Consider the following 13,832-nt stretch of genomic DNA (forward strand, 5'->3'; position numbering starts at 1 on the left):
TTAAATATATTTGATTTCGTTATAAAATTAGTAAGTCTTGCGAAATTTCGAAACGCTCAACACAAAAAACGTGTTGTTGTGAAATAAATAACTATGCTATAGGATTTCTCTCGTGACGACAAAATATTTTCTCTGCCCGACGGGCAAACAATCAACATATTCCTTACTGAGATGGTGGTAGATCACGTAAACAAAGTGCTCACACAGTGCTCTTTCCTACACGTAAGCCTTCTCATTACGGGGCACAATCCGGTGCCATCTGCCTGCCCGTCTCCTCTCCTCCGACTGTCTCCAACCGCCCTTCTCAATCTCCTATCTCTTCATCTCAACGAATTCGTCGCATTTCTAATTTTTCGGTATTTTGTGCAGTTTTTCTTCTTTTTTTCATTTCATCCGCGTGGTCCCCATTTTATCCAGTAGTGATGACGAATCTCTTCTCTTTTTTTTCCGTTTGATGTCTCTTTCTCTCTTCCCGTTTTGTTATTCAATAGTTATTCGTCGTGAGCCCTTCTTCTATTCTGGGACACACAATCAAAGGACTACTTTACGTTTTGCACTTTGTTTTTAGTCGGCAAAAATTTATTTATTAGATTTTTGTTGTTTTAATTGATTGGAGCCTTTGTTTGCTAACACACGCCCAACTAGGTTGAATTTAATTTATAACTTGAATTGTCAAGCATATTTATTGCTTTTTTTCATCGCTTTCTCCCATTTTTGATGAAAATCATAGTTAAAAGTAAAATTATCACAGGAACCTTTCTGCGAATTGCTTCAATTTTGAGGTTATTCAGCGATTACAAATTGTATTCTTTCTCTATAAATGCAATTTAGCAATAACCTCAGTTTTAGTATTTAAATAAGAAAAACTGGAAAAAAATCTCTGAAATTCCGTAATATATTCAAAAATGACATGGACAAAAGTATCTCCGTTAGCAGTTAGTTGTTTGAACTATGAAAGTCGAATTAAAAATTCAGATTAAAAAGCTCAAAAAATTTTGCATTGCGAATTCACAAAATTGCCCTTTTCGGATCGATGATACAACTTTTTTTAAATCAGAAAATAATTAGTTGATTAAAAGGAAAATGATGATTATGTTTAAAAGTTTGAAAAAAAAATACCTCGATGCACTTGGTCATACAGAAGTTCAAATTTGAGGGTTTTAAGCTATTAAGCTAGTTTTATTCTTTAAATTTTATTCTTTCAATCAAATTAACAATTTCAATTTTAGCCTTTAAACAAGAAAACGGTTGAAAAATCTGAAAAAAATCACAAAATTTTCCTTTTCGGTTCGATGATACAACTTTTTTATACAATAAATTTATTTGGACGTATAGAAAAATATTCAATTGTTTGGGAAATGATGTTTATGTTAAGAAGTTTGAAAATAATTTATCACATTAGGGATGCAATGAAAAGTTTTTTTTTTCGCTAAAATCCAATCTTCTAGGACATATTTCGACATACTTTTCAATATAGAAGTGAGAAAAATATGAATTTTATTCGACCTTTTTTGATCAAAATAATCCAGCTGCTGACGGAAATTCGGATTACTACGGAAAGTGTGGTCATACCATTTTTAAAATTTTACGGGGCTTTAGAGAATTTATCCTATTTTATTTTCTCATTTTCTCGAAATTCAGAATTTTCCAAATTTTTCCTGTTAAAAATTGAAGCTTTCTTGCAAATTCTACTTTCTTCAAACTTTCAACTGTGAACTCTCTCACACAAGAGATGTGGTCAAACATGTAGTACATACTACTCGAATAACTTTTCTCCTCGCCCACCAAGTTTCCTAGCCTTTGCAGAGCAATAGTAAGGCTACACGACTGCTGTTTGTCCCGGACAGCTGCTCAAATGCTCGCTCTCTATGAATTAGTTGAATCCCGTAATAATAATAGTTTATGGTTTTGGCACTTGGCGCCGCCTCACGCACATGCCAGTCTCTGCTGCAGCAGCAGTAGAGAGAGGACGACCCTGACAAACCGTCCGATCACCCCATTCCCCCTGGCCGCTCTCGGGCGTTTTTAATGACAGTGATCGCGACATTTTCCAACTTTTTATCATCGAATTTTGAAATGCTCTCGTTAATCATTTCATCCTCTGACACGCGGAATGCTCGGTCTCTTTTCGGTCTTTGCTTTCCTATAACTGATCAAATATTTGGGTGTACATACACCCCAACACATCACTCAAAGCAGATTTATCATTTAATCAGTTTGCTCCATTCTCCCCGTCGACCTAATAGTTGTACATCAGAGAGAACTCCATTTTCTCCAGCAGCATACGAATCGCCATCAATTCAGTACAGCTAGCCAAACTAAAAAAGAATGTCTTGTTTCCGATTCCGACCTCAATTCTTTTTTGGGAGAGGCGAGTGTAGACAGCATGAAGAATTGAGAGACGGAGACGTTTACCGCCCCGCAATACTTTTCCGCCTGCCGGTGATTCATCCTCACTGCCTCGTTGTCTGCGTATCTCTGCTCTACTCTCTCTCTCACTCTTGATCTTTTCCCACTGATTTTTGACATAAGATTCCTCATTTTATTTTATTTTTCTAAAAACCTAAAAATGTTCATCCCTATTAACTGATGACTTCGTTATCGCCATTCGCCACTTGTTTTCTTCTGATTGTTCTCGGCTTACACGACGCATTCTTCTTTTCTTTTTTTTGTCTTCTCGTCATTAATTTTTGATCATTCGTGAAGGCAGTCAATTTCCTAACCAATATTATTAAAGTTTCGATTAGGATTTTTTTTTCAATACCAGGTGAATTTGGCCAACGGGAAATTATTAAATACTTTACCCTTGAATACTCAGAGATCAGTTGATTTTTTGCTGATTTATCTAGTTTCTTGAAAAAAAAACAAGGGTGTTCTTTAAAATTTCGCTTAGTAAACCAATTTTAGCATATTTGAAACCTTTTTGTTTTTTTAAGCCAAGTATATAAGCTAGGAAATACTTATTTCTATTCTAGAGTTGTTTAAAATATTTTTAGAATCTAAATTTGGGTGACTGGTGATTCTGCAAAAGTACTCGAAATAGGCAATAAATAGATATAATAATAATAAAATAGATAAAATAATAGATATAAATAGACAAGAAAAGGTGAAAAATAAATAAGTTTTTTGAACTTCCGCCGAAAAAAATTGCGAAACCAATGAGCAATTAGCTCCGCCGACCGTTGAGTCATGAGTTGGTCCAGTTTTTTGACACTTTTGACGAAATTCAAACAGTTGAGAGTTTTTATGATTTCCACAATTTGAATCTTCCTGCATTTTTCTCCCTTCCCGTAAGGCTGACATCTCCATTTTAAAAATAATGATTTTTAGTCCGGACAGTTGTGACTTTAAATCACTTTTAACCTTGACAAAATCGAACTATTCTGTCAACTTCTTCTTCTTCTTTTTCTTAAACACCAAAGCGTCAATTCCTAACATAAAAACCCTGTCACAAACATATTGTATCAGTTCTCCTCTGTCAGTCAGAATGCATGCGGTGTTCTCCATCTTCTTGACGCCCTCTTGACGCTTCAGTCACCACCACCTCCATCATCATCATCACAACCTGTGTTTATCTAACATAAAGTTGTTTCCCCTCTTCTTTTGGTTTTTTTTTTACCAAAAAGAAAGCAAATTTTGCCTCAAAAATTGATCTGTGTGAATGAAAGTTTAGTTTTTGCCTCCCCGGCTGATGTCCCAGAGTCCCAGAGGACACTTCAGTCCAAACTACACATAATTTTTGGTATTTCGCCAATTCGGTAGTTTCGGAAATTACGAATATCAAAATATATGCTGGTAATTTTTGTGTTCAATAATTTAAAAAAAAAAAAGCTATTTTATGACCCGAATTATAGAATTCTGCGACTTTTTGGAATTTTTTGGGCAATTCAACAAATATTGTCGAATTCAAAAATGTTCGGTAATCGTTATTTTCGAAAAATGTGCAGTTAGCTTAGGAATACCAAAAAGAGAATAGTTTATAAGAAGCTTGGCAGTTCTAGTGGCCGCTATGGTTGAGATCGTTGTGAGACCCAATTCCTTCACTGATGACGCTTCACTTTTCGCGAATTTACGGTACTCGAATTTTTGAAAATTTAAAATGTTCAATTTCAACAAATTTGGAAAATAAGATTGATAGGATTGATCTATGTGAATGAAAGTTTAGTCCCTCTTTCCAATCCCAGTGGACCCTTCAGTCCAAACTACAGAAATGTTTCATTCCCCCATCATTTCACCACGCGAGAAGTTCCGTCCACCCCATTGTTCTCTGCGTCTCGTTGTCCCTTCTCTCTCTCTCTCTGGGTGCCCCTAGAGCTCCCTTTCCTAACCCCACCTCCTCCTTCTTCCCTTCTTCATTCTTCCATTCGTCTTCCTATTCTTCATCGTGCCCCATCATCGTCATCGTATTCATACCAAAAAAAATCTAATGTACCCACTTTCTAGCCGGACGAGCACAAAAATGGCAGAAGCACTGTCGAGGTGGCAGGAGGGGCTCAATCGGATCGAGGCGGCTCCGTTCCACTTCTTCACACTTGATAATAATTCGGATGTCGGAGTGCCGAGTGAGTTTTTGGAATTTTTAGAATCGTAAATTGACAACACTTTTTGCATGAAAAACAAAACAAAAAAACCCGAAATGTCCGAATTTCCTCTTGAAAGTTCTGAAAAATGTAAAAATTCAGCTAAAATCCAACTTTTTCGTCAACTCTTTGAAATTTTAGCTAAATCTAGACATTTTTGTGAATTTTTCAAGATTTATCATTATGAAATTCGGCAATTGAGCAATTTTTGTGCAGTAATTTCAAGAATTAAAAAAAAAAAAAATTGTGACGGTTCAAAAGCTTAAAAAATTATATTTTCAGATGAGATTTCAGATTTTTGTCAAGTTTTTACCCTTTATTGCTTATTTCGGTATTTTTAATTCAATTTTTAATTCTTATGCCTAAATCAACGAAAAAACGCGTAATAAACTATCAAAATATGCAATAAGTGGCGATAATTAAGTGAAAACTGATTTCCGGACATCGGTAAGTTTTAGCAAAATTTGAGATTTTATCTGAAAATTTATTTTTTTGCTTCATAAATTTTGAACCGGCATAATTTTTTTAAAACGAAATTTTGTAGATTTTGGTTATTTTAAGTCTACAAATTTTCAAAAAAATTTTAAATAAAAAAAAATATCTCAAAATAATTGCAGGCGCAGTGGGAGCCGAGCTCGAAATGCCAGACTACTGGGGATTCGTGAATTCGATCTTCCTACCGACTGTCGTCTTTTACACGCTTCTCTGGTTTGCCGTCTACGCGTGTGTACAGTATAACTGTTGGTTGAGTTGGCAGGAAGGAATCAAGAGAAAACGACTTTTAAATTTGACAACTTCTCTTATTCATTCAACGGTAAGTTTTGGCAGATTGAGCTCAGCGAGTCCCTGTTTTGCTCATTAATTTTTGAGCAGGCGAAACTTGAAACACTTGCTGTGAAATCTGAGCGCGTAAACTTTTGAGACGAGGCTGAAAAATAAAAGAAAGATGAAATGGAAAAAAACGGACAGAAAAAAAAAGAAGAACATCATCAAATGAACAAACGTAACGTCTAGTGTCTCACACATGCACGCGGCAGTGGAGTTATACACATTTGTATGCTAATTCATGAATTCTGATGGAAAAAAAAAGAGAAAGAGCGGAGCCAAATTAGAATTGCGGAGATGGATAATAGGCTTCATCTCGGAATGAGAATGTAGATCAATGAGCAGATAAAAAAAATATAATTATTTAGGCCAAAAGAGCATTCACACAACAACAACGTAGTAGTAGAACCTATATAGATTACTGTAGTCGCTTTCCAAAAAATATGTGCACCTTTTAAAGGTACAGTAACCCATGTTCCATTTTTTTGCGATGTTCTTTAATTTGTGCACATTTTTCTTCTCCAAAAGCATTACTTTTGTGGAAAAAATTCAATTGAAATTTCACAGAACACATGAAAAAAATCGTAATGGCAGCGGGTTACAGTACCACATAAAGGCGCACACATTGTTGCGTAGTAATTTGAGAATATGTTGTTCATGGCGAGACCAGGTTTTTTGGTCATTCAAAGGTAAAAAATCAAAAATAGAATTTCTTTTTAAATAATCAAGAAGAACGAACAGCTTTGCTCACAAAATTTCCAATTAAGTATTAAAAAAGCTCCGAAATGATTTAAATCTGCCAATTTATTTTTATCGCGGCGAGACCAATCTTGCAAACAAATTTTTTTGGCCAAATAAAACCAAAAACGAAAAAAATTCGATTTTTTTCATCATACAATAACGTTCTTGAAAAACAATTTTTGTTATTATAGTCCGAAAAAACCAAAAAAAAAACGACAACTCTGATCCGAGTGTAAGAAGAACTTCATCTTAAATCTCTAAAATTTTCCAGATATCCGGTCTCTACCTGTTCGCCTTCTTCTGCTATAATACGAAGTTAATGTTCGCGGCTCCACTCCATTATTACACGTATCTCGATTCACAAATTATCACTCTTTCAATCGGATATTTCTTTTACGATGGAATTGATCTCGTTATGAACGATAAGTGAGTACTATTTTTACTTTTCTACAACTATTTCATTTCTTTCTTTTCAGACTCTCAATTTCCACTGGTGTACTTTTATTCCATCATGTTGCCTCCATCTATGTACTTTCAACGGCTGTTCTTTCAAAGAAATTCCTTTTATACGCGTATTGGGCAATGCTCATGGAGGTCTCATCAATCTTCCTGCACACAAGATCCATCCTTCACATCTCTAAGCTTTCGACGACGTCGATGATCGGATTCTCGAAAGTTGTCTCCTATTTGAATTTGATAACTTTCATCGTGTTCCGTGGATTCGTTCAATTCTTCCTCTTCGGATGGGCATGGGTCAACTATGATCATATTCATTTGTGAGTTTACTCTCTCACTCTCTCTTTCTCTCTCTAGTTGCATTGTCTCTAATCGTTTGCACTTTTTGCAGCATCTTCAAGTGCATCGCTTTCGGTGGAGGCTTCTGTTTTGCAGTGATCAACGTCAGCTTATTGCTTAGAATATTGCACTCTGATGGATTCTTGCTCTCGTCTGTCGTCTCACAAGGTAATTTTTAGTTTTGAAAATAGACTGGAAAATTTTGGGGAGTTGAAGAAGAAAATTTTCTAAAAGTTTATTTCTATTTTTGGGAAAATATATTTTGGTTGATTTCAATCATTTTTTTTGTGATTTTCAACTGAAAAATGAGCTGGAAAACATTTAATTGATCTAGAAAAAAATTATAGTAAAAACTACTGTAAGCGATCCCGACACGAAAATTTTTTGTTAAATTCAAAAATTTTTGACCTTTTTGAAAAGGTGTGCGCCTTTAAAGATTACTGTAATTTCTAACTTTTGTATCTGTAGAACATCGATTTTTATATAGATTTTCGTTAAAAAAATTTTTTTATTACAACTAAAATATTAAAATAAAACCAATTTTGACAAAAAGGGCACATCTTTTCGCATTAAACAAAAAAATCTTCGTGTCGAGACCAACAATGTCGGTTTTTCGATTTTTTCAAAAAACTGAAAAAAGAAAAATTTTCGATTAAAAAAAACCGGAAAAAAACTAAAATTTCTCGATTTTTGAAAAAACGAAAAATCGAAAACTTTTCGTTCTTTCGATTTTTCAAAAATTAGCTTATAATTTTGGTCGTTTTTTTTCTTCAAAAATTCGAAAAATCTAAAATTTTCCTTTTTAATTTTCCAATTTTTGGATTTTTCCTCAAAAGCTGAAAAATAGACCCTTTTACTGTATTTTTGGCGCGTAAATCTCAAATTCACGAGATCAATTCCTCAGCTCGTAAGATTCAACTTGTAGATCGTCTGGATGCCCTTCTCGAGGACAACGAGTACAGCAACTCGTCGGAAAGTGTGGCAAAATCGGAGAAGAAGGAGTTGCTTGATGTGTAGAAGACAGAAGCAACGGCGGATTTTTCATTAATTTATCTTTTTCTCTCTCCCACCCATCCCCGATACATTCTCTCACTCTCAATCTTTTTTTTGCCATATTCCGGGTTTTTCTTTTCTCTATTTTTATCCGTTCCGTGTGTTCAAACGATCCACAATTTCATCCACTACTTTTCTCACCAATATTTCATTTTTGTTCATATCACACGAAGGCTTTACAATATTTGTACAAGCATTATTCTCCCTTCTAGAACATAATTATAACCACATAATCCAAATCGATAATCAACTATTTGTGATATTTGAAACTTAGTTTGGCTCTACCACCCCATTTCCCCCTCCGACTAATTACGGTCAAATCGATTTTTTTCAAAAAACTATTTTGAACTGAACTTTTGTACCTATCAATCTATGTCTTGGACACTCTTCAATCAGTGCACACACTCGCGCGCGCCCCACAACTCTCGATAAATACACACAAACAGCATTCAATTCGAGATGCGCCAGGCGACGACGACCCCGAGAGAGTGAAAAAAGAAGATAAATTCCGGTTTTCGAGTTTTTTTTTGGTTGGTCTCGCGCGCTCTTGCCAATTGTCGTCTTTTTACTTGGTTTTCTTGTTTCGGTTTTATTTGAAATGGCTCGATTCGATTTCTTCAATTTAAATTTTCGGATAAAGCTGAAATTTTGGAGCAGACGAGTTTTCAGGAAATCTGGGGATTTTTTAAAAACCTTTTTATTATTAGAAAATGGAATTTTTATGGATTTTTGAAGTTTTTGTTAATTTTCGGAATTTTTAATGTTCTAGAACGTGTTCTGAATCAATATAAATCACATTTTTCTGAAAAAACTATAAAGTGTTAAATTTTGATCCAAAAATACCAAAAATTATTCTGAAAAATGTCTGAAATGCTAAATGGGATGAAAATGGGAAAAAATTTGAATTTCGATTTTTTTTTTTGAAAAAAAACTATTTTCGATAATTTTCGGTCTTGTCTCCATTCTTTGGAAGACACTTTCTCAGTTTTTTATCTTAAAATTACAGTTTTCCGACCTGGTAGAGTTTTCATGTGGCCTAGAAATTGGGAAAAATTCGGCCAGCCATTTATCTTTGTTTTTCACTGAAATCTTGTCATGAAGTTACCAAAACTAGATTTTTAGAAACTTTGAATTTCATTCGCAACGTGGCCTAGAAAAAGAGAGAAACCTCGGCCAGCTAATTTATATCCGGTTTTTCTGTAACTATTCTGAATAAGTTTGAAAAATATGGTATGTCATTCTTTTTTTTAACGGGAAGTTATATTGAGGTTTTCTTAACTGGTCTGAAAAGTTAGGAGCTTCACTGTGCAAGGTGGTCTAGAAAACGAAAAGCTCGGCCACTTCGAAAAACTGGCTGAAAAAATTCGGTGAAAGATTTCTTCTCTTTCGCGGCCACGTCCATCAGTAAAATTGGAAACCAAAACCATAAATTAAAAGAACGATATGTACAAGCCCCGCTCCGTCTCCCCGCCCGGAAAACGCCCCCGTATCGCCTCGATTTGGCAGAATATCTAATCAAGCCCTAAAGTCTAGGAAAAAGAGATCAAAAGTAACTTAACGACTCTCATAAAACTCTATGTTTTGTTGTTTCGATTTCTCATTCTTTTACTTCTTATTATTCCCCTGTCAGTCTCCTTCAGTCCCCTTTGACGTCTACTCGTATTGTTCATCATTTTTTTTTGTCATCATTTCAACGCCATTTCATCAAATATCTTCATTATTAAGGAAGTAATTGGGGATAATTTCAATTTAACGAGACATATAAGCTTCTTCCTTCTTGATTTCATTTAATGTTTCCGGTAGGAAATATTGAAAGAACATGTTTTTTCTCAATAATTTGTGTTTTAGCCTTGATTTCTGAAAGGAAAGCAAGTCAGTTTATTTTCAGGATGTGAAAGCTTAACTTTAAAGCTTATTCTAAGGTAAATCAACTTCACTGAAATATGAATCTGAAATGTTTTAGTGCATTTTTCACTAATTTCTAGTCCTGTTTTCTTATTTTGGAAAGTTTTATTACGAGAAATTTTTTTTTAATTAAAAAAAATAGGCCCGCCTATATATATATATATAGCTATATCTTGGTTTGCAAACCAGAAAATTAAACCCGAAGATCATACTTTCTGATCAACTATTCAAATAATTTATTATCAGATTCCTATAAAAAGTTTTGATTGACAGTTTCACAAGCTTAAACTACAAACTGATAATTTCTAGATCTATTAACATTTAGAAATGGTCACGTGTAATAGCCTCGCCAAATCATTATTGACTCAAAGAACTTTTGTTGGTTTCCGATTGTGAATGAGTCAATGTTGATCTGAAAAATATCAATTCTTATCATGACCTTATCTTAACTATCACTGTCCCCATAACAATAAAAGTTGCAAAAAGGCATTAAAATATATGTTGTGTGAAAAAATATGTCTTGAAATATAATAACTTTTTGGGCTCTTGATGAATAAGCTTTTAAATTAAAAATTTGGATTTTTCCGTGGCCTAGAAAACGAGAAAACTCGGCCTTCAATTGCCTAAAGGCTTTGAATTTTTTTGGCCAAATCGTTGTGAAATAAACATTGCTGTTTTTCCTGTTTTTTAATATTTGAAAAATACGAAACAAAAAATTAAAATTAAAAATTTTCCTCGGTAATTTTCAGTTTATGAAAACTTCTACTTATTTTTTTTTCTCAGTAAACCTTCTTGAGTAGTAGATTTTTTGAAAAACGCCAAAAAATTCCAAATTCATAGGAGCGAAAATTTTCCAAATAAATCATTTTATAGAAAATTATTTATTTTTATAAATCTCAGGCATGGCCTAGTTTTTTTGTGGAATAAATTCGATATTCAAAATGTTGTAAAAAATACCTCACAATGCACCATGTCTTACGCACAAGTATAGAAGAGATTCGAGGGCACTTCTGATGAGTGTAGGGTCCTCCAATTAGTTGGGGGGCACCTTCAGTTGCATCTTCTTTCCTCCTTTCCTCTCTATTTCTCTCACTCTCTCATCATCTCTTTCTCTTTTTTCCTCTCTCTCTCATTTTGCTCCTCCTATCGAAATTATAAATTGGCTTCATTTCGCTTTCCAAAGGTCCCAGAGGTCTGTTTATCGCAAATTTTTGTTTCTTTTTTCTAACTTTTTGAACTCTTTTTCTTTTCATACATACATATAAAAAAGAAGACATCATTCATTAAAAATGTCTTCCTCTGGTCGATCGAAATACTGTCTAGTTGTCTCTGTTTGTATTATTTGTCCCCCGATCGATGTAAAGTGGCTTTTCGTTGTGACCTTCGAGGCATAGTGTGGTGGACAGATATGTTGTCTTTTCTTTTTCTTTTTCTTGAAACTTTCTAAGGAATAATGAAACAAATTGCGAATGTTCAATAATTTTTACGAGTAGTTTTGAATTGCAATGTTTTTCTTTGAAATAAATTACATTCAAATTTAAAGTTTTACTAAATTTTAAATAGTCTAAATAGTTAAATAGTAAGTACAACTTGAATAGTCCAGCATCAAAATTTTCATTAATAGTTTTGGTAAATTTCCAAATTTTCCAAAAATCTGGACTTTTTCAAAAAGTGTTTCCGAGCTTTGCTGTAGGTTCAAACCAGGGGGCGGCAATTCTTGTTCGGCAAATCGGCAAATAGCCGGTTTGCCTATTTTTCTTTTCACTTAGAACTGTTCCTTTTTGAAATTTTTTTCGCGTTTTTAAGATATTTTCATAGAATCAGTTTACTTTTTAAAATAGATGTAGGAACATTCATAAGACAATTTTGGCAATTGAAATTGAAGTCTGAAATTCGAAAAAAAATTTTGCCGGTTTCACCGATATGCCGGAGTTTTCAATTCCGACAATTTGCCGATTTGCCGGAAAAAATCGTTTAGCGCGCTCCCCTGGTATTTTTTCACTACTAGAGTTTTCCAGTTATAAATCACAGAGTAAAACACGATTTTGAAAGCATAATTTCATTTTTTTTTTCACTTACTACTTTGTCAGAATTGCCGAGTGTTGCTAATCTCGTTTTTTTTCTTAAAACGTCATGAAGATTTAATACAATTTTGGGATACACAGGGGAAAAAGCACAAAACCTTAAAGTCAATGTTGAAATACGTATATTTTTTCCGTTTTTCCCACAAAGATTTTTCATACTTCCTCTTTAAAACTTGACCAAAAAGCCTCAGATATACAATTTCAGAAATTTATTGAACAACTACAAAAATATGAAATTGTTCTCCCAAATTTCTAAATTTCCAATGACTCATGTCTTCTTCTATTTATTCTGAATTCTTTGTGTTACCCTCGTGTTTTTTTGTACGTCATTTGTCTTCTTGACACGAACATAGAAACATTATTTTCTTCTTTTTCCACAACACCTGAGTTACCAGGGAAAATATTACGAAACATGCATATCTGGGATTTCTACATGGCATTGAAAAGTTCTGAGTCATGATTTTCATCAGTTGGGAAAATAGAAAACTAGGCCATCAACTTTTCAAACACGAAATCCGGGAGGGTAGCCGAGTTTCTTTTTCGAATCTTTTTTTAGGCCATGCAATTTTCGTTGCAAAGTTGAACATTAATTAACAATATATGCAAATTTTCTTTGTCAATTTTAAATAATATTTTAGGATGGTGGCCGAGTTTTTTCCTCCGCGGCCACGTCACAAAAACCAGCCCGTGATCCTCTCCGAGTTTTCTGTGATATTGCGGAATTTCGTCGCATGATGTATATATTATGATTCCCTAAATCACCTGTCAAAACATTGACATTTTATGAAAATCGGCTAAAATACTAACAACAGTTTTTTTGGGGAAATTTAAAAGTAAAATATTCCTTCAAATTTCAAATATAGACTCCGCCCATATATTGACCATTTTTCAAAATAGGGATTTTCAGATTGTTTAGCTTAACAATTTTTTAAGAGTCACCTTTTCCAAAATGTTTAGTTTAGTTTTGTTGAGTCCAGAAGAGATGAAAGTTATACACTTTTTGGACGAAATTGGTTTTGTTTTAACTTCGAAATTGTGATTTCTAGAGAATTGGCAAAGTTTCAAAAAAAAATATTTGAAAAAAAAAATCAAAAATTTATTTTTTGGTAATTTTTGATCATTTACCAAATTTTCAGCGATTTTTTTGGAAATAGGAACTTGGCTGATTGTGAGAATATTTTACTTTTTTCCGAGAAAAACATTTTTGTTGGAAAATTCAATGGGCAGTATAAATCCTATAGTAAAAAATTTTTCAGGCGTTTTATTTTTGATCTGAGAAATTTCAGATCAATTTTCATAGTTCAAAATGCTCCTCGAAATTTTTATACTATCCTATTTGCAAGTTCCTTTTCCAAATGATATGCGTTCCTATTAGGAAACGTTATCGTTCAACCTTTTTCCTATCGTAATGTTGTCACAAAACCAGTCCCCCCACCTAGCACCGGTACAAATAACAACAACAACAACTGATTTTTCGTACTGCTTTTTTCCATCAAATAATATCAAAACAGTTGTGTTTCTTTCTCTACTTCTATCATTTCGTCCGAATCTTTCAAAATTCTTACATCGACATAAAAAGTGGTGTCATTTCCCAAAAAAGAGAAAAGAAATGTTTCATATTTTCATCTTCTTTTTCTTTTTTTTTCAGACGGACATTTGGCACGCAGTCTGCGTCTTCTCTTGCTCCAAAAACATCCAGCTTCTCGTCTCTCTCTCTCTCACTCTCTCCCCATTCTCTCTCTGCTCTCCGTGAGCTCATTTCATTTTCTTCCGTCTTGCCTGACTGACCCACTCCCGCGGTGGCGGGCCGAGCCCCCCTGGCCAATACCAATTTAACTCTTCTCCTCAG

At 34.0% G+C, this 13,832-nt stretch overlaps 1 protein-coding gene across 2 annotated transcripts; it reads left to right on the forward strand.

Moving 5' to 3' along the window:
• Window positions 1-4,441: 4,441 nt before the first annotated feature.
• M02B1.3 (TLC domain-containing protein) lies at window positions 4,442-8,345 on the forward strand. 2 transcript variants are annotated; one of them, NM_001307082.3, is made up of 6 exons: window positions 4,442-4,562; window positions 5,198-5,394; window positions 6,418-6,572; window positions 6,623-6,922; window positions 6,994-7,109; window positions 7,854-8,345. In NM_001307082.3, the coding sequence occupies exons 1-6, from the start codon at window positions 4,460-4,462 to the stop codon at window positions 7,949-7,951; spliced, it is 969 nt and encodes a 322-aa protein (NP_001294011.1). In that variant the 5' UTR covers window positions 4,442-4,459; the 3' UTR covers window positions 7,952-8,345. The 2 variants fall into 2 exon arrangements, with proteins under 2 accessions (NP_001294011.1, NP_502445.1); NM_070044.7 differs by having other exon boundaries at window positions 4,444-4,562; window positions 7,867-8,345.
• The last annotated feature ends 5,487 nt before the right edge of the window (window positions 8,346-13,832 follow it).

Source organism: Caenorhabditis elegans, chromosome IV (genome assembly GCF_000002985.6).
Source record: "Caenorhabditis elegans chromosome IV".
NCBI lineage: Eukaryota > Metazoa > Nematoda > Chromadorea > Rhabditida > Rhabditidae > Caenorhabditis > Caenorhabditis elegans.